The sequence below is a fragment of the Trichomycterus rosablanca genome, chromosome 10 (assembly GCF_030014385.1).
Source record: "Trichomycterus rosablanca isolate fTriRos1 chromosome 10, fTriRos1.hap1, whole genome shotgun sequence".
In the NCBI taxonomy this organism is placed as follows: domain Eukaryota; kingdom Metazoa; phylum Chordata; class Actinopteri; order Siluriformes; family Trichomycteridae; genus Trichomycterus; species Trichomycterus rosablanca.
In genome coordinates this window covers 22,224,997-22,250,652 of record NC_085997.1, presented here as the reverse complement: position 1 = coordinate 22,250,652, position 25,656 = coordinate 22,224,997, and the positions used below count along the sequence as shown (strand labels likewise).

Genomic DNA, 25,656 nt, shown 5'->3' with positions numbered 1-25,656 from the left:
AAAGTTCCCCAATAATGCAAAATACATCTATATTAAATATTATATAATCTATCCTAAATACAACTGATGCAAATTATTATTCTAATACTTGAGTTATCTTTACTGCTTTATGCTATAAAAATAGAGAGCCAAGTACAACACGATTTCTTTGACTCTATGTCAACACACAAATATTAATTCAATCTATCTATGGAAGTAAAATGTCAGGCCATGATGTTTATGAACCAACACTACACCTTCATTCTCCATCTCCACTTACATTGAACTTAAGTCATTTAAATGCAAATAGAGGCAAATGTCAGTGTGTTTAATATAGCTATAAAAAATCTGATCTCAATACCAACATGAACCTTCAGAGAGAGTGAGATATGAGAGCATAGTGATCATAATGAACGACTAAACCCTATAGCGCACCTCCTCCTTCATTCACTTGTCTTTTCCAACTAGCTGGCCACAGTTTAAGTACTGTCTAAATTATAGTTGGAGAGGCTCTAAATAACAATTAATCAAAATAATAGTGATAATAAACTTATCTGAAGATCACACACAGCACTGTGACCTTTCTGTAACGCTGTCATCGTGTTTTAAACAATGTGTGTAAATTTTGGGCAGCAATCAGGGTTTTAGCTTTAGGCTTTTATCAAAATGTATAGATGAATTTGTTGTATGATACTATTCTATAGTTTTACCTCTCACAATTACATAATTTACATTTATTTAATTGTCAGAAACGTTTATTCTGAGCTAAGCAGTTATAAGGTAGATTACAGACTAATGTAGACAGTTTATCAGTAGAATAAAACAATAGTTTAAGTCAAACAGTCCTTTTATCTTGGGCTCAGAATTCTATCCCACTAAACTCCTGAATGTAGACCCATCATTTATCCACTAGTGCAGATGGTAGAAGCGAAGCATAGTTTATAATTGACAGTGCATTAAGAGTATTCTATTTATGACTCTATCACTTGACAGAGATTTATGTAGGTATTTTTATTAACAACCTCGTCCTGATCAGGGGATGGTGGGCACTGCATACTCACACCACAAAGATTAACCGTCAGTGAGGTGTTCTTCTGCTTATAAGCTTTTTTCCTGTTTCCTATAAAGAAATTGCTGAGAAATCACTTTTCTTATTGATTTTCCGATATGTTCCCCGTCCTTCTGGGTTTTGGCAATTTCATGAGCAGTTAGTTCAGACAGCTCTCTTGTCTTGACCATTTATAAAATTAATTAGGCATCATTCTTTTTAAGCATTAAAACCATCATTGATTAAGTGAGCCATCATTTAAATAAATCTAATTTCTGATTCATAACAGGTATGTATAATATGATTAGAATTTCTCAAAAGAGTGCCAATAGCTGTCAAGTCCATATTTTCATTTTTATACTTTTACAAAAAATATTCAGACCCTTAAAAAATTTATTAAAAACTAAAATGATCAGGCATATTCTGTTTTCTTTTATTTAACAAAATTGTATTAAAATGTCATATATATCTATACACAGATAAAGCATAATATTATGACCCCCTTTTGCTGCCAAAACAGCCCTGACCCATCGAGGCATGGACTCCACTAGACCCCTGAAGGAATGCTGTGGTATCTGGCACCAAGATGCAGCAGATCCTTCAACTCCTGTAAGTTGTGAGGTGGGGCCTCCATGGAATCGGACTTGTTTGTCCAGCACATCCCACAGATGCTCGATTGGATTGAGATCTGGGGAATTTGGAGGCCAAGTCAACACCTCAAACTGGTTGTTGTGCTCCTCAAGCCATTCCTTAAGCAGTTTTGCTTTGTGGCAGGGAGCATTATCCTGCTGAAAGAGGCCACAGCCATCAGGGAATACCGTTTCCATGAAAGGGTGTACATGGTCTGCAACAATGCTTAGGTAGGTGCTACGTGCCAAAGTAACAAATCCTCGTGGATGACAGGACCCAAGGTTTCCCATCAGAACATTGCCCAATGTATCACTCTGCCTTCACCAGCTTGCCTTCCTCCCATAGTGCATCCTGGTGCCATGTGTTCCCCAGGTAAGCGATGCACACACACCCGGCCATCCACGTGCTCAGCCCACTAACAGGTGCCGTGATGAAGAGATAATCAGTGTTATTTACTTCACCTGTGATCATGTTATGCCTGGTCAGTGTAAATATATATATATATATATATATATATATATATATATATATATATATATGTGTGTGTGTGTGTGTGTGTGTGTGTGTATCAAAAATACTACATGTGAACTCACTGTAAACATTAAAAACATTTTATGTTTTTTTTTATTATTATTTTTTTTTAAATAGTTTCTTAAATGCCACCCAGTCCTGAAGCCACACCGTTAGATTGTAAGCCCCTCTTTAGAACAGGCGTGCAGATAATTATGATCACCAGGCACAACACAGCTCTGGGATATCTCATGCTTCATGGAGGTAGGGTTCACATGCCCCGTACACTAATGTAATAAAATCCCCCCTGGCCACTCACCCCCGCACACACTTCCACACACAAACATACAGCATAAACATTTCAGCACCTGCAGCAGTGACTCACGGAGTATCTTTATGTAAATTAGTCACTCCACTGAAGCGCTCTAACCCCTTTCCTACTGACTATTTGTCCTCGCCCCACCCCTCTCTCTCTCTCACTGATGTGATCTTTTCAGCATCACCCAGTATCAAGAGGATGTGGTCTATCACCTATCTCCCTCCACATCTCCCCCTGTCCTTCATCTCTCAGCCTCTTCCATAATGGTGCAGTTGGCCAGTGGCCAGGTCGAGTCCCAGTAATGGAGTGAGATAACTCAATACAAACAGCCTGCACAGAACACATACCGTAACCCTACTCAACACAAATACAAACACACAATCAATACAGCCCTCTTTCCTAAACCGTATATTACACATATTACATTATACATTTACACCAAACATACATTTAAAGGTCATACTTCCAACCCCACAGTGTACCATATACAGGGACAGACTTACCTTTTCAGGTGTCTGAACAGGACTTGCATTGTTTCCTGATGCGGCTTTGGTAGCTGCTTAATTAAATCTTTTATGGCCTGGACTCGCTGCTTGTAGTCTGAGTTTTCTAAAGGAGAAATAAAATGAGAAAATTAGATACAGCTTTGAGAAAACTTAGTTTATAGCGCCATCTTTTGGCAATGTGAGATTTTAGTTCCTTCACGACCTCTAAAGTACTAGAGGAATAGACACATAAGAAAAACATACGACAAGTACTGTATGTTACTGTTGTTTTACTTTTCCAGCATGATCCATTAGAAAACCTAGGTACTAAATGCACACAAAAAAAAAAAAGGCAAACTTTGTTGAAATAAGAATACATCCTTTGTATTTACATCCATTGAATTTAGCAGATGCCTTTTTTTTTTTTTACAAAGCAACAATGCAAGCTATTGAGTGTTAATGGCCTTGTGCAGGGGCCTAACAGTGGGGACTTGGCAGTGGCAGGGCTTGAACCAATGTTCTTCCAATCAGTAGTCTAGTACATAAACCAATGAGCTACCACTGCCCATACTACCATAGTGTTCACTACGCAGTGGGACCTTACCAATTGTTACCAAGAAGTAAATAACCATGTGACATTAACGTGGCAGCTACCTGAACCTGAACCTTGTGATAAAAAATGTGCAAGTAAGAAACCCTAAGAAAGGTTCCAATGCATTTTTCATTTTTCTGATCATTGCACTGTAGAGATTATAGAGATACAGGATAAAACTCACTGATGGCATTAACAAAGTCATTGAAGGAGTTGTAGGTGAAGAGAGGCTCAGGAAGCTCCCGGAAAAACATCTTCAGAGCACCAGTGATCACGTGGATATCTTCCCATTTGCTATCTGCTAGATCTACCTTCTCATCTGTCACACACATACAGAGATGCATGATGTAATGTAACTGTAAAGGTTGTCAGGGTAGTATGAGAAAATAGAAATGCTTTAACATTTAATCTGTAACAATACAGACTATCAATTCAGTTTTAATATCTACAATATTCTGTCTGTGACAATATACACATTTAGTTAAAGTAAAGAATGATATTTGATTTCTTTATTCATTTTAGTGTGGGCGGCACAGTGGCCGTGTCTGTGTGGGTTTCCTCCGGGAGCTCCGGTCTCCTCCCACAGCCACATGCAGTCAGGTTAATTGGAGATACAAAATTGTCCATGACTGTGCTTGGAATTAAGCACTTGAAGTGATGAATAACTACCTGTTCTGTCATGAATGTAACCAAAGATGATATTAAAATCCTAATAAATAAATAATATTGTAGACTACATATGACTATGAATAAATATAGATACATTAATTAAGAATGGGAACTGTTGTTTAACCAAGAAGATTTAGTTGCACTATCAGAACACCAAGAAAAAACTTAAAAATGCTTAAAATTCTGATGATATAGATGACTGTCAAGAGAACAAAAATAAGTTTCATAAATTACTAAAATTCCAGCAGTCATGACTTTAATTGTAGATGCAACACATAACTATATTAGTATAGTTTAATTGCAAATTAAAATAGAGAATAAATAATGCATGCATACAATACAAACCATGATTAATAGCAAAACGTAGTTTCTGAATGACAGCCAAATTGCCACTGACTCTGTACAATCCGTCAACATTTAGACCTGAATATTAACAGAAAAGGATGGGAGAAGAGGTGAGGAAGAAAAGAGAAGAGACAAAAAAGAAAGAGACCCATGTTTTCATTTAATGTATGAATGTACTAGAGCTATTATTAAAGCCTTTAAAATAAATTAGCAATGTTAATATCACAGATGCCATTCAGACATGAAAGAGTACCTGTGTTCTCCACATGTTCAATACACATTCTGACAAAATTTGGTACCAAGGTATTCTCCCCGGAACAGAGACTTGTTAAACTGCAGGCAAACACCTGATCTGAAACACATGAGAAGTTCACAAGAGAATATTAATATGAGTTCTACAAACACAAGAGAAACGTCAAACAGCTTCAAGCAGAACAAAATCCTCCAATGTACAATTAATTTGCAGAAATCATTTAACTCAGTATGTCAAGATTTTTTAAAATTTCTTATTCTATGGTTGCAGAAGAAAAATATGAAATCTTTTGAAATGACTTCTGCTTTATTCATGAAACGTGTTTTAATAAAAAAAAAAAACACCCCACAAAATGGACCTTATAGGTACAAATTTCCAGAAACCAACTTCAAAATCTTCTTTTCTATTTCCGATAAAGAAACTGCTGAGAACATCACTTCTCATTGATTTTTCTATTTGACCATCGTCCTTTTGTGTTTTGGCAATTTCATAAGAAGTTATCTCAGACAGCTCTCTTGTCTTGACCATTTATAAGCATTAAAGCCATCATTTATTAAGTGAGCCATCAATTAAATTAATCAAATCTAATTTCTGATTCATAACAGGTATGTATAATCTGATTAAAATGTTCCTAGAAAGCTTTCCTAAAAAAGTGAAAGGCTTTTATCGTCACAAATTAGGGTGCCTACTTCATAATATTTCCACAGTTTTGGGATAGGTTGACCAAAAATCTCATGATCAGGTGTCCTTGGTATTTTTCCCATTTAATGTATGCTAGCCTGGCTTGTCAATTTACCTAATTAGCACATTACATAGTTAAAACAACTATATATATTTCTGCATATCTGATTTTGGATATCTGGTTTTTATACCGGATGCCCTTCTTGATGCAACCCTTATAACTACATTCAGACTTTGGGACCAGCACTGAGAGCGCACCTACCATTCTGGGATTTTTTTTATGTAAACTACATCATATGAAACAAAATTCTAACTGGATAGGCGCTGGACACATTGCACTTAATTTATACTTGTGTGTTTTGTTTTAATATATTGCATCCAGCTTGTTTTATGCTTTAGGTAATTGACTGCTACCCTGAAATTGTCTTATGAAATGTCAATTTGCAATTTTTAAACAGCAGTGATTTTGTTTGGAGTGTCCATCTATTACCACTATTCCAAATATTTCTGCAGGTCTTTTTATTTACTTCCTTCATAAAAGCAAGTACACATAGCATGCTCTTTGACGAACTCATTCCACAGAAGAGTAATAACATGAATGCTCATTTCACTGTTTTAGTGCCCACAATTTTTCTGAGCTTGGCACCTCAACAACCCACATCTAAAGATCTCAATTAAAGCAGTTAAAGAGATGAACTGTGAATACATGTTCAATGTTGATGACTATCAAAGGCATGCAATGTTTTGATCCAGTAATATGACTTGAATAAAAATCAGCCCACATGCTGAGATAATAATGTAGAAATCTGGATAATACCAAAGGATTTACAAACTTTTTTGTTTAACTGTAAAAGTTTATTGCTTAATGCTAAGTGTTAAGTGGCACACCGAAAGTTTTCAAATGAGCAATAACTGTAGTTAATATTTACCCAATATTACCCAATATTTACCTTTGATGTAGCCTTTGTCTCTGACAGCCTGTAAGGTGGGTCTTCGTGTAAGGAATTTCTTAAGTTTGACCCTGGTCTTTTTCTGTTCTGTTGATTCCATACTGGCAGAACTCTTCATACCTAAACATGCAAACACACGCATTTCAATATGGCTCACTGATAATCACACTTGTTTTGCCTAATACTGCAATATACTCTATTTATTTATCTTTTAGTTGGGAGGGCTCAGGTGTTACCTTTACTTTTCTTGAAATCTCGATGCTCTTTTTCTTTGTCTTGTTTCTCAGTACCAGGAGACTCTGGCATGTCCTCTTCAATTGCCTCGTCTGACTCCCATGCCTACAACATATGAGGCCAAACACAGAAGCCGAGACACAAAAGAGAGGCTGAAGCATTTCTAAGTTTGTACAAAAGTATGTTTAGAATCTAAACATGTAACATAATTATAAATTTACAACAGTTGTTTGTACATGTATTTAACATATTTAAATATTTCATCCAAAGCGACTTACAATTGTGACAAATACAATGCAAGCAATTGAGAGCCAAACAGTAGCAACTTGGCAGAGGTGGGGCTTGAACCAGCAACCTTACTAGCTTACTTGGCTCATCCTTTGCTCTGTACACACCATCTACTCCTCTATTGTATCCATGAATCACACATAGGATCCCCACTCACAATTATTTAGGTGATGGATCATTCTTAGCACTGCAATGACACTAATTGGGCAATACTATGGTAGTGTAATGTTCTGGTATGAGTGTTGTTGAGATTATTAAATAATAAACAAACTTGTTGACCTCTTTTTAAGAACAAATACCCTGTTAGTACGTCTTGTAGTTGTACAGTTAAAGACCAGATCTATTATTTTCATGTACAATGTGTATTAATCTTTCTTTAATGTTGTAGGTTTTGTATTTTTGGTTGTAAAGCTTTGACAACAGAATTTTCCCAAGATTCCCAACAACACTGCTACACTCATATCTGTACACAAATTACCATATCATTACCCTATTTGTTATATATTCATTCACTAATTTACTGATATCATTTCATATTATAACATGGGCCAAGAGGGATAACAGGGCTTTACATATACAGCATATACATTTCAAGGAGAAAATACACAAAAATTCACTGCAGTGACTTCACAGTCACATAAATAATAACAAGCCACATTATCACCTAACACTTCCATTTACAGTAAATGTTTGAGATACTCACGTGTGTAGTGATGACCTCAGTAAGAGCTCTGTACCAGTCATAGATGACGCTGTCGATCTCTGACTGAATCAGCAGCTCTGTGCCCTGTCGGGTCTTTATCTGTGTTCAGAAGATCAAGATTAGTTAATAGGCATTAGGTTAATGCTGGAGTAGAGCTTAATATATCACAATGTGTAAATAACACAATTTGGCTATTTCCATGCCATAACGTTTTACCTCAATGACATGTTTCTTGCTGGACTTTTCCCTGGAAGCCCACTCTACTGAACTGCCTCGTAGGTCAACAGTGAACTCTGGTTTTGACTGGTTTCCTCCAAACTTCAGACAAAAGAGTTTAGAAAACAGAGTTACATGAATTCTGTGCATGAAGATAAGCTGTAATACATGCAGTTTACTTGTACAATCCCGGGAGTCAGCAGCCATTACAATTTCTCATGTGTACCATGTTATTGTTTGATTATGCGGTGCTGGTGAACAAAGTTAACCACACACTATGTGCCAGTTAGTTTTGGATTAAAGCGAAGGTTTTACCAATAACTGTTAAAGCAGGGTTAATGTTTTCACAATCTTTACATATGTACACACTCTCACAAATGTGCATTTACACAACATGTCCACTGTGAATATTAATTTAAAATGCTTAATGCAGAACCTATTCAGGCATATTAATGTAGCTCCATAAACACCAAGCCAAGGTTTCACCATGATGTCATTCTGCTAGTTGGAAAAATGTATGGCCTAAACCTACATGCAAAAGAATTCACTTTTTTATTCACACATGTTTAAAACTCAGTTAATGCATGCTAGTGCTTGGTGTTTAGGCATTTCCAGTTTCCAACCATCCATCTGAATAGAATAAAATCCCTTTTACTGTACAGCTACCCCCTTTATGAGTGAAAGGACCCATAGCAAGCAAAGCAAAAAGTATACACCAATCAGCCATAACATTAACACCACCTGCTTTCATTTCTATGTCCCCCTTGTGCAGGCAAAACAGCTGTGTATCATGATGTGTGGACTCCACAAGACATCTGAAGGTGTCCTGTGGTATCTGCCAACAACATGTCCTATATTCATTATCCATAAAGTTCTGTAAGATGCAAAAAGGGATCTCCATTGATCAGTTTCATTTGTTCAGCACATCCCACTCAATTGGAAGATCTGGGAATTTGGAGGCCAAGTCAATGTGGTTCAACCCACATTACCAGGCTGAAAGAGACCACTGCTATTAGGGAATGCTGCTGCCATGAAGGGGTGCAAATGGTCTGCAATGATGTTTAGGTAGATGTTATATGTCACAGTAACATCCACATGAATGTCAGGATGCTAGGTTTCCCAGCAACTTACAATTGTGACCACATACAATGCAAGCAATTGAAGGATAAGAAATGCAACCAGGGACTCAGCGTTGGCAACTTGGTGGCAGCGTTGGGGCTTAAACCAATGATGATCTGATCTTATCTAACCTCTAAGCTGCCAATGTCCTTGGTAGGGTCTTTAGATAAGCAGACCATATATGCAATTAAGCTGTGATGCGGTGTTTTCTAACATCTTTGTATCAGGCTAGCCTTTGCTCATCAACGAGCCTTGAAATCCCATGACCTGGTCACAGTACAGTAATTGTTCTTCGTTGGACCAATTTTGAAAACCAGCCGTTATCTATACATAACAATTTTACCCTCATCAAAGTCCTTATGCTTGCCCATTATTTCTGCTTCCAACACACATCAACTTCAAGAACTGACTGGCCCTTACAGGCGCCACTGTAATGAGATAATCAGTGCTGTTTAGCCAATGCTGTGGCTGAATGGTGTATGATTAAGCATAACAGTTAAGCGGAAGGAAGCCATGCAAAGACAGTGTGAACATGAAGATCCACATGAACAGGTCCTGGAACAGTTTTGATCATTATCTATTTTATTATTTAGGTTGTGTAGGGACTGATAAGAAAATGTGATGTGATCAGAGCCTTATTCTTACACTGACTGAAACTAAAAAGTCAATTGTTCACAATAATTTAGTAGTACTTATGTGATGCTTTGGGATTTATTAAGAATTGTTCTACGATTCATCACGATCGAAGCCCTAAGGGCTGGAAATCTCTTGGCACCTTACAATTTGATTCGATCGTGATGAATCGTAGAACAATGCTACCCAAACTAAAGCTACTGGTTCTTTCTTTTTAGTCGAGATAACGTTCAAACTGTTCCAAAACTCTGCTCAGAGGCTCGCAGCGTAAAGATGCACAGACACATACAGAGGAAGGCCCGATATGCTTATAGGAGACCGCAGGGCGGGGCTTAACTGAACGCTTCCAGTTGCTTAGCAACGAGAGGAGGAGCTCAGGGAAGGAGCCATTGCGGTAGAACGACTTTAAAAAGAGGAGAGAAGGAGGAAGGAGAAGAACAACAGAACAAAAAAGAGAGAATGATGATGCAGGAACAGATTTACAATCACAGAAGAAAAGAAAAAAATATGAAGAGATGAATCCCAGGCAATGCCTAACTCAGGAGGAAGCCACCAGATGGATTGGGTCTAGTTTAAAGCCCTCTCAGGATGGGATACGTTTCTCTGGGTGACGTCTTATTTACTTTGACTTTTATTTGATTGCAGACAGTTTGATCCTGAGATATCTCATGTTTTGTCTGCTCAACTTCATTTCATTTGTTAATGAACCTCCATTCAGGCCTGCAACACATTCCAAAAAAATTTGGGACGGGGGCAATTTACGGCTAGTAATGAGGTGAAAAAACTACAATGGGGCCAAAAAGTATTTAGTCAGCCACTGATTGTGCAAGTTCTCCTACTTAGAAAGATGAGAGAGGTCTGTAATTTTCATCATAGGTACACTTCAACTATGAGAGACAAAATGAGAAAAAAAAATCCAGAAAATCACATTGTAGGATTTTTAAAGAATTTATTTGTAAATTATGGTGGAAAATAAGTATTTGGTCACCCACAAACAAGCAAGATTTCTGGCTCTCACAGACCTGTAACTTCTTCTTTAAGAAGCTCTTCTGTCCTCCACTCGTTACCTGTATTAATGGCACCTGTTTGACCTCGTTATCTGTATAAAAGACACCTGTCCACAGCCTCAAACACTCAGACTCCAAACTCAACCATGACCAAGACCAAAGAGCTGTCGAAGGACACCATGAAGAAAATTGTAGACCTGCACCAGGCTGGGAAGAGTGAATCTACAATAGGCAAGCAGGTTGGTGTGAATAAATCAACTGTGGGAACAATTGTAAGAAAATGGAAGACATACAAGACCATTGATAATCTCCCTCGATCTGAGGCCCCACGCAAGATCTCATCCCGTGGGGTCAAAATGATCATGAGAACGGTGAGCAAAAATCCCAGAACTACACGGAATGACCTGCAGAGCCTGGGACCAAAGTAACAAAGGCTACCATCAGTAACACACTACGCCGAGAGGGACTCAAATCCTGCAGTGCCAGGCGTGTCCCCCTGCTTAAGCCAGTACGTCCAGGCATGTCCAGGCCCATCTGAAGTTTGTCAGAGAGCATATGGATGATCCAGAAGAGGATTGGGAGAATATCACGTGGTCAGATGAAACCAAAATGAAACTTTTTGGTAAAAACTCAACTCGTCGTGTTTGGAGGAAGAAGAATGCTAAGTTGCATCCCAAGAACACCATACCTACTGTGAAGCATGGGGGTGGAAACATCATGCTTTGGGGCTGTTTTTCTGCAAAGGGGACAGGACGACTGATCCGTGTTAAGGGAAGAATGAACGGGGCCATGTATCGTGAGATTTTAAGCCAAAACCTCCTTCCATCAGTGAGAGCATTGAAGATGGAACGTGGCTGGGTCTTCCAGCATGACAATGATCCCAAACACACCGCTCGGGCAACGAAGGAGTGGCTCCGTAAAAAGCATTTCAAGATCCTGGAGTGGCCTAGCCAGTCTCCAGACCTCAACCCCATAGAAAATTTGTGGAGTCCGTGTTGCCCAGCGACAGCCCCAAAACATCACTGCTCTAGAGGAGATCTGCATGGAGGAATGGGCCAAAATACCAGCTACAGTGTGTGCAAACCTGGTGAAGACTTACAGGAAACGTTTGACCTCTGTCATTGCCAACAAAGGTTATGTTACAAAGTATTGAGTTGAACTTTTGTTATTGACCAAATACTTATTTTCCACCATAATTTACAAATAAATTATTTACAAATTCTACAATGTGATTTCCTGGATTTTTTTTCTCATTTTGTCTCTCATAGTTGAAGTGTACCTATGATGAAAATTACAGACCTCTCTCATCTTTCTAAGTAGGAGAACCTGCACAATCAGTGGCTGACTAAATACTTTTTGGCCCCACTGTAAATAATGATGTGATTCCTAACAGGTGATGTCAACAGGTGATTGTAATCATGGATTTTCATATTTCTCCCTCTGCAGCGCATATCATTATTAAACGATTCAAGGAATCGGGAGGAATTTCATGGAGTAAAGTCCAAGCTTAAGCTGAACACCCGTGATCTTCGATCCCTCAGACGGCACTGCATCAAGAACCGCCACTCAACAACAGCTGATATAACCACATGGGTGAGGGATTACTTTGGCAAAACTTTGTCAAGCCCTACAATACAGAGTTACATGCACAAATGCCACTTAAAACTTTACTGTGCAAAAAAGAAGCCCTACGTTAATCATGTCCAGAAGCGGCGTCGACTTCTCTGGGCTCGGAAGCATCTACGATGGACCATCACACAGTGGAAACGTGTATTGTGGTCAGATGAATCAGCATTCCAGGTCTTTTTGGAAAAAAATGGATGGTGTGCTCCAGACCAAAGGTGAAACGGACCATCCAGACTGTTATCAGAAACAAGTCCGAAAGCCAGGGTCTGTCATGGTACAGGGTCGTGTCAGTGCCCTTGGCAAAGGTCATTTACACTTCTGTGATGGCAGCATTAATGCAGAAAAGTACATTGAGATCTTAGAGCAACATATGCTGCCTTCAAGACGTCATCTTTTCCAGGGACGTTCATGCATTTTTTAACAAGACAATGCAAAACCACATGCTGCACACATTACAAAGTCATGGCTGCAGAAGAAGAGGGTACGGGTACTGGAGTGACCTGCCTGCAGTCCTGACCTGTCCCCAATAGAGAATGTGTGGAGAATTTTGAAACGAAAAACGCGATGACGACCCCGTACTGTTGCACATCTTAAGACGTGTTTGCAGGAAGAATGAGACAAAATAAAAGCTGAAACACTAAATCACTTGGTAACCTCGATGCCAAAACGTCTTTTAAGTGTGGTGAAAAGCAATGGCAACATTACAAAGTGGTAAATGCTTTACTGTCCCAACTTTTTTTGGAATGTGTTGCAGGTCTGAAATGCAGGAATGGATGTTTATTAATAAATGAAATGAAGTTGAGCAGATAAAACATGAAATATCTCAGGTTCATTCTGTCTGCAATCAAATAAAAGTCAAAGCCAACGTAAGAAACTCTGTTTTTTTTTTTATTATTTGCTTTTTCCATGCCGTCCCAACTTTTTCTGATTTGCGGTTGTAAAAGTAAAAGAAAATGTACAGCGTACATCTATGAACACAGAGCCTGTCCTGTCTTGTGTTAACAGTTCAGGCTTGTGGTGGTGGTTTATTGGTGCAGAATTGATTTCCTGACACTTGATTGTCTGTTTTAATGTTACATCCTATCTGAGTATCATTGCTGACTGTGTGCATCTACATATGGCCACGATTTATCAATTTATAATTTAATACTAATGCATCATGTCACAAAATACAAGCGGCCTTCAAATTAACTAGATTGAATTTAGAGTTTTATCAGCACCTTGTATAAAATATCCCACAAAAATTGCTGCCCAGCATTTGTATGGTGTTCCTAATAATGTGAACAGTGAGAATGTGAAGTAATACTTTATATACACTGAAGTGCCAGAAAAACTAGTACAGGAGGACTGTAGCAGCTGGTCGTGGCTCCATAATGTTGTGGGGTTTGTTTAGCTGGCATTCCATGGGACTACTTTTTGATGAGTTACACCTGTTCATGTCCTGCATTTATTCTGATGGGTTTGGACTCTTCCAACAGGACAACGTGCCATCACATGTCTAGAGATGCCAAATTCTGGCTAGAGGAACACACATCTGAGTTTGGGGTCTTGACAATCCCACTTAAGTCACCAGATCTCAACGTTATCAAAAACATCTGGTTACATTCACAGCAGTATTTTTATATATATATATACATATATATATATATATATATATATATATATATACATATATGTATATATATATATATATATATATATATATAAACTATCATATCATAGTTTTTCTTTTTCAGTTTTTGTGTTGTCTGTCTTCATATGTGTATTGGTAAAGAGTTCAACTTCAACTTTGTTGAAGATTTCTTTTATCGTTAGGGGGAAAAGCAAGTCTTTGCAGCTCTTGTATATACTGTAATTCTTTAATTCTTTTTATTTCTTGTTTGACCTTTAAAACTATTTTTTCCTCTTTTAGACAACGTGTTGAGTTTCCAATAACGCTGTTTTTCATTATCAAATACAATAATAGCTTTACATTTACTGCTAAATAATCAGTCTACTAAATATTCTGTTTTTTTACGATTTAGCTAATATAATTTGTGATACATATATTTGATCTATCCTCGTTTTAACTGATTTGTCCATTCTAATAAAACAGCTATTGTTAGAGTAAATTTGTCTGAACGAGTCATTGAGGTCAGACAGTGTGCATATTTTACTAAGAAATTTGCTGTCTTAGTTATTAAAATATCCTGATAGGTTAATCTATCTTTCAAATCCATAACTGTCTTAAAGTTGCCACAGATAATAATGAGGAAGCCGACATTCAATAATTCATAAAGTGTGTGTAATACTTTACTGATTACAGTTTGAGCAATTGAGGGTTAAGGGCCTTGCTCATGGACCCAACACTGGTAACTTGGTGGTGGTGTGGCTTAAACCAGCAACCTTTTGGTTACTAGTCCAGTACCTTAATCGCTAAGCTACCCCTACCACCTGACCATGAGCTGGATGGACATGTTTTTTTTTTTTTTTTTTTTTTTTTTTTAAAGAATAGAGTGACCTTTATGTGATTTTTTAGCTAGGACAACAGCCACTCTTCTGAAAAGGCATCTCACAAGATGTTATGTATGGGAATATGTTTAGGTATGGGAATTTGTGCCCATTCAGACACTGCTGTTTTAGAAAGCCTCAGTTGATGTTCCAGTTCACTCTGGAGTTTCTTTAAACTGTGTTTTTCTTAAACTGTTGCTACAAAGTCTGAAGCTTAGAATTTCCATTCTTTAATTGATTTATTACACCTGTTAGCAATTATTGTAGCTGAAACATGTGAATTCAAAGAATTTGAAGGGACGTCCCCATATTTTTATATTTTTAGTAATCACAACTTGTAACCACAGCAATATGTTACACATTATGTTCAGTATTATGTTCAGTTCTTGCCCATCTCTTTCTGTCATTTTGCACATTTGTTTCCCCTTTTTCTACTTTAAACTGCTTAAATTTTTTCAATTATAATTTACATTTCTATTTTAATTTTAAAATTCCTAATTTTCTACACTTTTTCTATATTTCTGTAGTAATATTTTTTCAAATTCTGTAATTACTAATGTGGCCGAGCAGTCACAGAAGCATTTCAGTGCCAGTTGTACTGTGTATGACTCTGTATGTGACAAATAAAATTTGATTTGATTTGATTTATTACTCCTTAACAGTAAATGAAGAACCTGGGCTCTGAACTGAGACCTATCAGTTCAGCTGTGTGGGGCTCTGTACAGTAAATGCTGTATAACCTGAGAGTTCCGAATCTCCACGGTAACCCAAGACTTTTGGAACTCTGGTGATGCAGAGACTCAGGCGTCTTGTAGAACAAGCTCATTTGCATTTGGACCACAGAGGAGAGAGACAGACATTTATCTACCTGTGTAACCAAAATAGCTAAATCGCTACTGGACAGCCAGCATGGACGAGGTCAGAACTGTTAGATTAGCTTCAGTTTTTGATGTTTTATTTAATATAGAGTTTAAAGCTGCTTGTGTGGAAATTAAAGAGAATTTCACTTGGTTGGTAGGTTTTATATTGCTGTAAGGCCTTGTGCTCCTAGAGAAGAGATCCTGTGCTGCTTCTGATATCAAATAAAGTCTAATTATCACTCACAGGCTTTAAATAATGTCTAATCGGGGTGATTTTGATTTTTAAACTTTGTCATTTACAGGCTAACAGCTTTTGGTGTGTTAATAAGCAGCTACTCTGCATCAAAAGCTAAAAAATGTCCTTTATTACAATATATATTCTGTGTCTCTGTCTCTAAGTCTTTGAAGGACTACGCATACTGCAAGGTTCTGGGCGAATGGCCCCGGTACTTTCAGTTGGCTGAGGTGGAGCAGAAAGTGGCTTGGTAAGCACACAGACAGGACCTGGACTCATGTGGGGTAAACGATGGCTTCTGACTAAATTCAGTCCCTTTTTTTTTGCAGTGAAGTGGAGAGACTTAAAAAAATAATGTCCCTCGACACTTCAGAACAAACATCACAGCTGGTAAGTAGTTCCAAATAACCCTGACCTGTGATTAATAAAAGAAGGGTGATAATCAATAAACACCAACCAGCCTGGTTCTAAAAGTGCATTATGGAGATAAATATGATCACGATATGGATATTAATATTAATACTAGGGCTGGCATGGTATCGGTCCGATATTGGCCCAAATCACTGGATCGGATATCGAAAGGAAAAAAAAACATGTAATCCGATCCGATACTGTTGCTTATTGTAAATAACACAATGTAAATAACATTTTATGTAAATAAGGCAATTCAGAAATGAAAACACACTGATCTACTTAAACTTTTAGCATTTTAAAAAATCATCTACTACTGCCACATCTAAAAACACTGTTTTACGGCGTGTCGTCCAAAGTGTCTACAATTGAAAGATGTGGATGTCAATCAAACGCGATGGACCAATTAGAATCGACGCAGTGTTTGGTTGAGATTTTCCGTTAAAGTTCTGTCACATTTTTAGACGATTAAAAACCAAAGCCGCTTATTAAAAAACCCTGCTGGATTTAGAAGAGGACATCTGTGGCTAAACGTGAAACGGTGTAGTTTGTTTTATTTCATAACACTAATGGATTAATCGTAGAGGATGTGAGATATCTTCAAGCCGGGACAAGATATATACATCTGTTTATTTTTTATTATTTAATTGTTTCATTTTTATTGTTTATAAATAATATTTTTATTATTTATTTTATAATTTTTTCGCTGCCTCTTCAAGGTGTGGACTTGAGAGTTGACAGATCTAGAATTTTATATTGAAATGATAATTTATTTGTTAAATACAGATAAAGTTGCACTTTAAATTTTATTTTAAATGTTTGTACGGTGCTGTTAAACAAGCCAAAAATGCTGCTAAATGTTCTGTGTGTAAAAGTTAAAATAAAAACAGCAGTTTTGCATAAGTGTGATGTTGTAGGTTCTGTTTTTATTCCTGTAGAATATTTGTTTCACAGTCTGAGCATTGTTATTTAGATAGCTAGTTTAACCATGGTGCATTGAGACATGTATTATTATTGCCTAGTTGTTTGAGAGGAGAAATATCAGATTGGTATCGGTATTGGCAGATACTCAATTTGCAGTATCGTATCGGACATAAAAAAGTGGTATAGAGCCAGCCCTAATTAATACGTGGCAAAAATTGGGAGGGTACATGTGTGAAGAACAGCTTAGGCAAACACACACACACACACACACACACACACACACACACACACACACACACACACACACACACACACACACACACACACACACTTTTAGAACATTTTAGTAGCTTTAAGTAACTTTTACTATCCTGACTGCACGTCTTTGGATTTGTGGGAGGAAACCCATGCAGACACGAGGAGAACATGCGAACTCCATACAGGGGAGCAGAACCTAGTCCCTTCTATGCCACCGTGCAATATGAAAATATTTCTATTGCAGCAAAGCGGTTTCATTTCCTTCACTAACGTCTACTAACGCCGTTTTAGCTTGACAGCGGAGACCATGACACCGCTGCCACCCCTACATGCTCATCCGAGGGCTCCTCCACCCACGCCCTCCTCCCCAGCACCTGCTCACACCCAGTTCCCTCCGGTGATGCCTCACGGGCAGACAACGAGCGCAAACAGAACAAAAAGAAGCGTAAACTGGTGGAACTGAACAACGAGCCTAAAAGCAGAGAAACAAGAGGCCAAGGGCGGAAAAGGAAAGCCGAGGGTGAGAAAGGAGCCCGCAAAAGGCGTCGCCCTGCGCCGGAGCGAAATCACTACCCTGCTTCAAGTAAGGATTAAGGAAAATCTTATCTGAAACCACATCTGATGATTTAGTGTTAAGGACCTCGTCTATTTTACAATGAAATCTCTAGATGTCTTACATTCTCTGTTCTCTCCACAGACACGTCAAGCAGTTTTAATCTAGTTCCACCACCCCGCCCTGTGATTCCCAAATACCGACTGTGAGTCCGATTCAACTCTCTATGTATAACTCCTCACGCTCTGTGGTCGGAATCGACCTATATTTCACCCCCTTCATCCTCGTTCTACACCGGGGTGTGTAAACTTTTGCTCTCTCTGTCCTCCATAGTCAGTACACTCCAGTGTTATCACTGGAACAAAGGGAACGCTACGTAGCCGACTACATGGCTGCTTACAACGAATACAACTTCTTGTACTCTCGGATTGGAAGTACCCTGCAGCACTTCAATTTCAGAGAAGAACAGCGCAGGTGCATGGCTCCAGGATCCGTGCAGTGTCAGGTCAGGACGCCAAAAGTAAACGCACTCCTAATGTTAAAGAGCTCCAGAGCTACAGAACAGATCTTAATAAATGTGAGACAATCTTGTATTGGGCCTTCGGGTGGTACGGTGGTGAAGCTCGCTAGCCCACCAGTGTGGACTTGAACAATGAGAGACAGGGGATAATGGAGATCAGTGCGTGACTCTCCGTGCACGATATAAATCTCCAAATGAAGCTTATGCACACATGTCGGAAGGGAGGTGTGTTAGTCACAGCCCTCCTGGGTCAAGAGTGGTCAAATACGTAAAAACATATGCTAGCACACCAGAGCTGGGAGCTCGACTACATCATATCGAGTCTCAGCTCTGCCTGCCGGCGGGGCTGAGCAGCCACATGAACAACGATTGGCCTGTTGTTCATATAGGGGTGGGTAAAGCCGGATAGGGACTCACTCATAACTGATGCAACTACGACCTCTGCTGGCTGATTGATGGCGCCTGCACAGAGACGGGGAAAGAGTGCGGATCAGGGTGTGTCTCTCCGTACACAGAGCTGATACGCAGCTGATCTCGTCTAGTGTATGTATGAAAATACATACGGCTGCTGCCCACAAGTCGGAGAGGACGTGGGTTAGCTTCGTTATCCTCAATCAGAGCTGGGGCCGGCATTAGTGTAGAGGAAGCGTGACACAATCGGACAATTGGACACGCTATAAAGTCGGGAGAGAAAGGGAAGAAAATGCATAAACAAAATAAAAAAAATTTTTAATGGTTAAATATGAACAGGGAATTGGATATACTGGGACTATACTGGGAGGGAAGAAAATTGGGCCTTGTATTGTCATTTTGAACAAAGTGAAATATTTTCTGTCGATAATAAACAGCTGGGAATCTCTCTCTTGTGCAGGAGGCGAGTGCCCTGGTGTGGTGCGAATACCTGGATGTGTTACAGGTGAGTTCCAATATAAAAAAAACACCTCATGCACCGTCAAACGTTTCATACATGAAGCTCACGGTCTCTGTGTTTGCCGATTATTAAACACAAGCTAAATGGAAACGTTCTGTGTGTCTGCAGCATCACCCAGGCTACACTGTAGACTGCATTCGCTACTTTTACCTCCAGAGCAAGCTGGCGCACATCAAGAGGCTTGTTAAGGAGTTTGACCGCTCGTGTGGTCAGTTCTTCTACTGATCAGAGCTTCAAAACCCCAGTCAGCGGGAGTCAAGGGGATCTAGCGCTGCAGATTTTTTAATTCTCCGCCATTTTTTATTATATACCGGTTTAAACCATGTGATATGTTTTCAGTCGGCTTTGCTACACATGCTAATGACACACATGCTCACATGCTCTCAGGCTAACGACTCGCCTTGACGAGATGAGCCTCTCTAGCGCAGGACACTCCTCCCTAGGACGGCTTTTTAGCTCACTTGATTTGTTCATTTATTGCGATTGGTGGGCCGCTCATCGTCTTTTAGCTCTGATCTCGTTGAGGTTCGCCTCATCTTAATGCTGTAGTAGCTGGCTAGCATGGCCGCTCCAGCTCCTAACTAACTCGCTGGCTTGCAAACCGGGCCAGCCAACGTGAGCGCTCACCGTGCTACCGGTGTTAGCATTAGCTGCTGATATAGTCACCGACCACTGACTATACAGTCGTTTAACACTGTGTTCTTAGTTCTGTCGGATCCACTGGCTCGGTTTACAAGCTAGTCAGTTGTGTGTGTGTGTGTGTGTGAGTGTGTGTGCGGAGACAGAGGCACAAGACGATGAGCAGTTCACCCAATCAACAATAAATGAACATCTTAAGGAGCTGAAAACTGACCGACTCGGGACGTGTCCTGCGCTAGAGAAACGTATTAGCATGTGTAGCAATGCTAACTGATCACTCTTTGGATTTGTAGATCAGTTAAACAATCGTAATCTTCCCGTCCCTGAACCTACACACCATACACGCCCCCCCTACCAGAAGAACATTTAACACTATTAAAAGATCCCCTTGCCTGCTGACTGCTCACACCCCTTGTTTGTTTTTTCACCCGTCCCCTGACATTCTTTGCTTTCTGAATAAAGAAAATCATTGCAAATGTTTTTTGTGTTTTTATTTCTTTTAAAATCTATCAAATTATTTGAAATGAAGGGAAAATGAGTCTAATTTAATCCATATAAATAAAAAGCTTTGTTTTTATTTTGGGTGCCAGGGAATATTGAAGAGCTTAAATAAGTAAAATACGCTAGCACACCAGAGCTGTGATTTCGAATACATCGTATTAAATCTCAGCTCTGTCATTTAGCTGGGCTGGATGACCACATGAACAACGTTTGGCTGTTGTTCAGGGATGGGACGAGCTGGACCAGGGTTCCTCATAACTGGTGCAATTACGACCTCTGCTGGCTGATTGATGGTGCCTGATCAGGGTGTGGCTCTCCGCGCACAAGGCTGATCGGCATATGAACTCACCTCGTGCAGGTGAAAAGAGGCAGTCTGTACTGATCACGTGTCGGAGGGGGTGTGTGTCAGTTGCGAAGCTCCTCAGTCAGCAGTGGAGGGATGTATCGGTAGAGGTGAAACAGGGTAATTGGATACAACTAGATTAGGGGGGAAAATTGGGGGGGGAAATCAGAAGATGGCAAAATGGCAGCATGGGCCAGACAGACACCTGCACTGGGTGGAAGGTTTGGTTTGGGGGTGGATTGGCAAAGTAATTTCATGTGATTGGTGGCACCATGGCATTGTGAATTAAAACAACAAATAAACTAGTTCATCAGTAGAGCTATTTCACCACAATGTGGCGCTATTTACATTTACATTTTCAGCATTTAGCAAACGCTTTTATCCAAAGCGACTTACAGCACTGTGACAGTATACTGTCTAAGCACTTGAGGGTTAAGGGCCTTGCTCAAGGGCCCAACAGTGGAAACCTGGCAGTGGTGGGGCTTGAACCGGCAACCTTCTGGTTACTGGACCAGTACCTTAACCACTAGGCTACAGCTGCTATCACGGCGTTGACAATAACGAGCATTTGGAAATGTTTGAGCCGTTTCGGAATCATCGGAATCGGAATTGTCACTCTGAAAGCTCCACATGCATCTGTGTTTATCTGGATTTTTCCTTCTGTTTCACTTTTAAACTTGTGTTATAACTCGAGGTTCTGAGAAATTGTGAGAATCAGCTTTTTTAACAGTCTAAAATGCTTATTGTTAAAAAAAGCTTAATGTGGTTTAATGTATTAAAAGAACAACATAGATAAGGAAACAATAAAGAAGTGACGGTAACGTGCAGGTTTTATTGTATTTCAGTGTTTTTATATTGTATTTATGGAATTTTCATTGTACATTATTTTACTTAAGGCTAAAATATATGCAGTTCCACGGGACCATGGAACGCATTAACAGGTTTCCCATACAACAGTTAGAATATGTCTAATAAAGACAGGTTCTTGGCAAGTGTCCCGTTCTGCAGGACTATTTCTGCAAGCTCATAGAGTCTATGCCCTGTCATATTTCTAGTCCTACGCTCCCATGTGGGACCTACCGACTATAAGACAAGTGTACCAGTTTTTCCTGCCACTTCAGTGTATATAGCTTTGATTAGAACAGCCCATTCAATCATACTTAGTTTTTCCCACTTCAAATGTGCAACAGCCACATTTCAAACTTGAAACCAGGGAAAATGTACCTGTTTGTCACGTACATTAAAACATTCATTAATGGCATGTTCGCTACTGTAAGCTATTTTTTCAATCAATTCAGCACTAAACCTGATGTGAAATTCAGTGATGTTTTAAATTTTGATAGTAGCTTCTTCGTTGACAGGTAACCAGTGACTAAGTACATTTGTTTATCTCAGTAAGAAATGGCAAGATTTGAATCCCTAGTCATCCCTTGTATTGTATGCACAGATAAAAGTTGGTAAACAAAGAAGCATTTCTTTCAGTTAATAAAACAAAGAGACCTTAAACTGTATTCAAGAACCTACTGGGCAGTAAACTTAGACAGCAGCAGTGAACACATACCCAGCTGGTTCCACTGGTTTGCCCCTTAGCGAAGAGCAGCGTTGAACCCTGTAAAACCGTCCAAGATGATGTCCAGTTCTTTCTACAAACACAGGAAAGCAAAGCATTCTACAGTCCAAACTATAACATAATATTCTCCAATATAGGACATGAACATTTTGGAGGTAGGTGGGTTAGCTGCAAATTTTGTTATTTAAAATGCAAAGAAATTTCTTTTGGCCAGATTAATGAGGTGAAAAGTACATCACGGACCTCGTTTGTAGCAGACACAGGTTTCTCCACAAGAGGGAGCCATTGGAAGTTTAGTACTTTCTGTGTCAGGTCAAGTCACACTTTTGCTTCATATTACAGATGTAATGGCACAGTATTCTGACTGAGAGTAAACAGTACTTGCATTTAACATGTTAATAATAAATTACTTAATGTGGTAGGACATTAGATTAGATATTATTTGGAAAGCTCAAGCCCCACCACCATCAAGTCGCCATCGTTGGTCCCTGAGCAAAGCTTTTAGGCCTCAATTGCTTGTAGTGTAATTAGTTACAAGAATAAGTCCATTTGGATTAAAGAATGAAGTAAAGCTTGGATTAACTGTGTGTCATACTACTAAAAAACAGACTTCTACATTGTTTGCTATATTAGCTTGGAACAGTTCCACTAGTTGAACTTAAACCTGTGGTAAAACATAACCTAGAATATTCCCTAAATTCTAATTCTAATTCTATATGTCCAATTTATTTCTCATATATAAACACTATTTTCTAAATTATATTTATTATTTATTTATTAGGATTTTAACGTCATGTTTTACACTTTTTGGTTACATTTATGACAGGACAGTTAGTTACTGGTTACACAAGATTTATCAGTTCACAAGTTTAATGTCAAACGCGGTCATGGACAATTTTGCTCCAATTAACCTGACTGCATGTCTTTAAGGAAACCCACGCAAACACGGGGAGAACATGCAAACTCCACACAGAAAGGACCCGGACCACCCCACCTGGGGATCGAACCCAGGATCTTCTTGCTGTTAGGCTACAGTGCTATCCACTGAGCCACCAGGACGCCCGAATTAGATTATTTAAGCCATAAAAACATAATGTAAAAATATTCCAGACAGCAGATCTGTTAAAGTGTTACAGTTAAACAGGACATCGGTCGTGGAGGACTACATACCTGACTTTCTTTCCATTCTCAGTGATCTTGGTCACATTAAGAACTCCACACTTTTCTGAGGGCTGAGAAAGAAAGAAATATAAACTAAAACAATGTAACTAAACAATGACTTTTGTTGGAATCTACAGAATTAAAACATGTAACAGATAGAAAAGTAATCAAACACTTTATGAACTATAGAAATAAAGAATGTAGACAAACAGAGCAAATCATTTTTGTACCAGTGCAGGTACGGACATATACCTTACATGGCCAAAAGTAGACAGACGCACAAACATCAGCATGTCCTTATTGAACATCTCATTTTAAAACCATGGATATGATTATGTACCTTGTTCATCAAGTCCTAACAGCATCTACATTTCTGTGAAGGTTTTTGATGTTTTGTACATAAAAAAACCTTGAAAAATAACTTCCATTCAACCGCAAAACTAAGGTCGAGCACTGATGATGGTAGGTAATGCCTGGCTCACCTAATTAAAATAAATATCTTGGATGTTATTGAGGTCAGAGCTCCATGCAGGCCAGTCAAGTTCCTCTTAACAATTTTAGCAAACCTTTCATTCTTCATTAATTCACTGCTTCATCCTGGTGAGGGTCCTGGTGGAGCCTCAGCTTAAAAACACCAGGTGTTGAATGGGAATACACTCTTTACAGAGTGCCAGACTGACAACTATTACAATACAGTACAGCCTATTCTATTCTATTCCATTCCATTCTACTTTCGGCCAAGTATTGTATATGGTTTATTATGCTTAAGCAAAAAACAAAGACAATAGCACAGACACTAATGGTTCAATGAACTGATTCCAATTTTTTTTTATGTAAATCCCACACACTACTCCCATGTGACCCACACACAGACTTCATGTGTTACACTGACACACACACACCTCATGTGTTACACCGACACCCCAATGTGTTATACCAACACAAATCCCATGTGTTACACTCACACACACATGCATGCATCCCGTGGGTTACACCAACACACAGACATCGAATGTGTTACACCCACACAGACTCATCACTGGTGGTACAGTTAATGAGAATGAGGATATGTGGATTACAAGAGCATTATGAAGACACAAAGTCATTAGTATGTATACTAACTGTAGATGAGTGTTTAGGGGAAGAAGGACATGAATCAGAGTCAGGGGAATTACGTTTGGTGGTCCCAGACTCCTAAAAACCAAAAAGAGGAGGGGAAAAGGTTAGTTCTATATGGAAGGAGTAAGAAAGAAGGATGAACACAGAGGAAACTTAAGCCAGCCTGAAGGTATGTCAGATGATCCTAATGGCTAAACTATTAGCAAAATCAACAACAGTTTCATTCTGGTCAGTGTCATAGTGGGTCAAGTGTTACCGAACTCGGAATGTGAGGTAGAAAAACACCCTGAAAAGGGGCGGCAATCCACTTTAGGGTAACTCAGACTCAAATGAATGTACTTGCTCACTCCTAGGGTTAACGAGAATTTAGTAGCCAATAAACCTCCTGCATGTTTTGGAGGTGGGAGAAAACCAGAGTACCTGACAGAAACCCACACAGATATAGGAGGACATGCCAAATTCCTTATAGAATGTGGCTGGGGATGTGGTTGGGGATGTGGTTGGGGATGTGGTTGGGGATGTGGTTGAACCTTGGTGTTGCTGTTCAACACTCACTTTACCAGTTGCATGTTTTCACATACATTTAAGCAACTCTGAAACACCTTCAGGAAACAACAGAGGTTAGTGGTTAGATTAGGTTAGATTTACATAATTCAATTTTAGTCAAGCAACAAACTCTCACATGCGCACAAACGGTGACGGGTATTTCATTACTATCATGTGTGATTTAATTACTTCCAGTGCATGTATCCACTTCAAATAGACACATATAATGTCTTTTAACATTGTATATGTTTCATCAGCATAAAACATGTTTAAATATTTAATACAATTAATTATAAAGTACTCACACA

General features: G+C 39.0%; 1 protein-coding gene and 1 long non-coding RNA gene across 4 annotated transcripts in view; one reads left to right on the top strand and one right to left on the bottom strand.

The window, feature by feature from the left end:
* arhgap12b (Rho GTPase activating protein 12b) overlaps positions 1 to 25,656 on the bottom strand; it is a 107,314-nt gene that overhangs the window by 3,467 nt on the left and 78,191 nt on the right. The window contains exons 7-17 of one of the 3 annotated variants that reach the window (XM_063002946.1): positions 23,693 to 23,754; positions 22,514 to 22,595; positions 9,944 to 10,057; positions 7,903 to 8,004; positions 7,687 to 7,785; positions 6,698 to 6,800; positions 6,462 to 6,581; positions 4,831 to 4,929; positions 4,578 to 4,655; positions 3,748 to 3,882; positions 2,990 to 3,095 (exon numbers count right to left, since the gene is read on the bottom strand). In XM_063002946.1, coding sequence (XP_062859016.1) covers positions 2,990 to 3,095; positions 3,748 to 3,882; positions 4,578 to 4,655; positions 4,831 to 4,929; positions 6,462 to 6,581; positions 6,698 to 6,800; positions 7,687 to 7,785; positions 7,903 to 8,004; positions 9,944 to 10,057; positions 22,514 to 22,595; positions 23,693 to 23,754 — 1,100 coding nt within the window. The remainder of the gene's footprint in view (positions 1 to 2,989; positions 3,096 to 3,747; positions 3,883 to 4,577; positions 4,656 to 4,830; positions 4,930 to 6,461; positions 6,582 to 6,697; positions 6,801 to 7,686; positions 7,786 to 7,902; positions 8,005 to 9,943; positions 10,058 to 22,513; positions 22,596 to 23,692; positions 23,755 to 25,656) is intronic. The other 2 variants (XM_063002947.1, XM_063002948.1) reach the window with 2 other exon arrangements.
* Positions 15,630 to 16,263, top strand: LOC134321295 (uncharacterized). Its single transcript, XR_010013832.1, has 3 exons — positions 15,630 to 15,695; positions 16,037 to 16,122; positions 16,202 to 16,263. It is a non-coding gene; the product is annotated as an uncharacterized LOC134321295 (long non-coding RNA).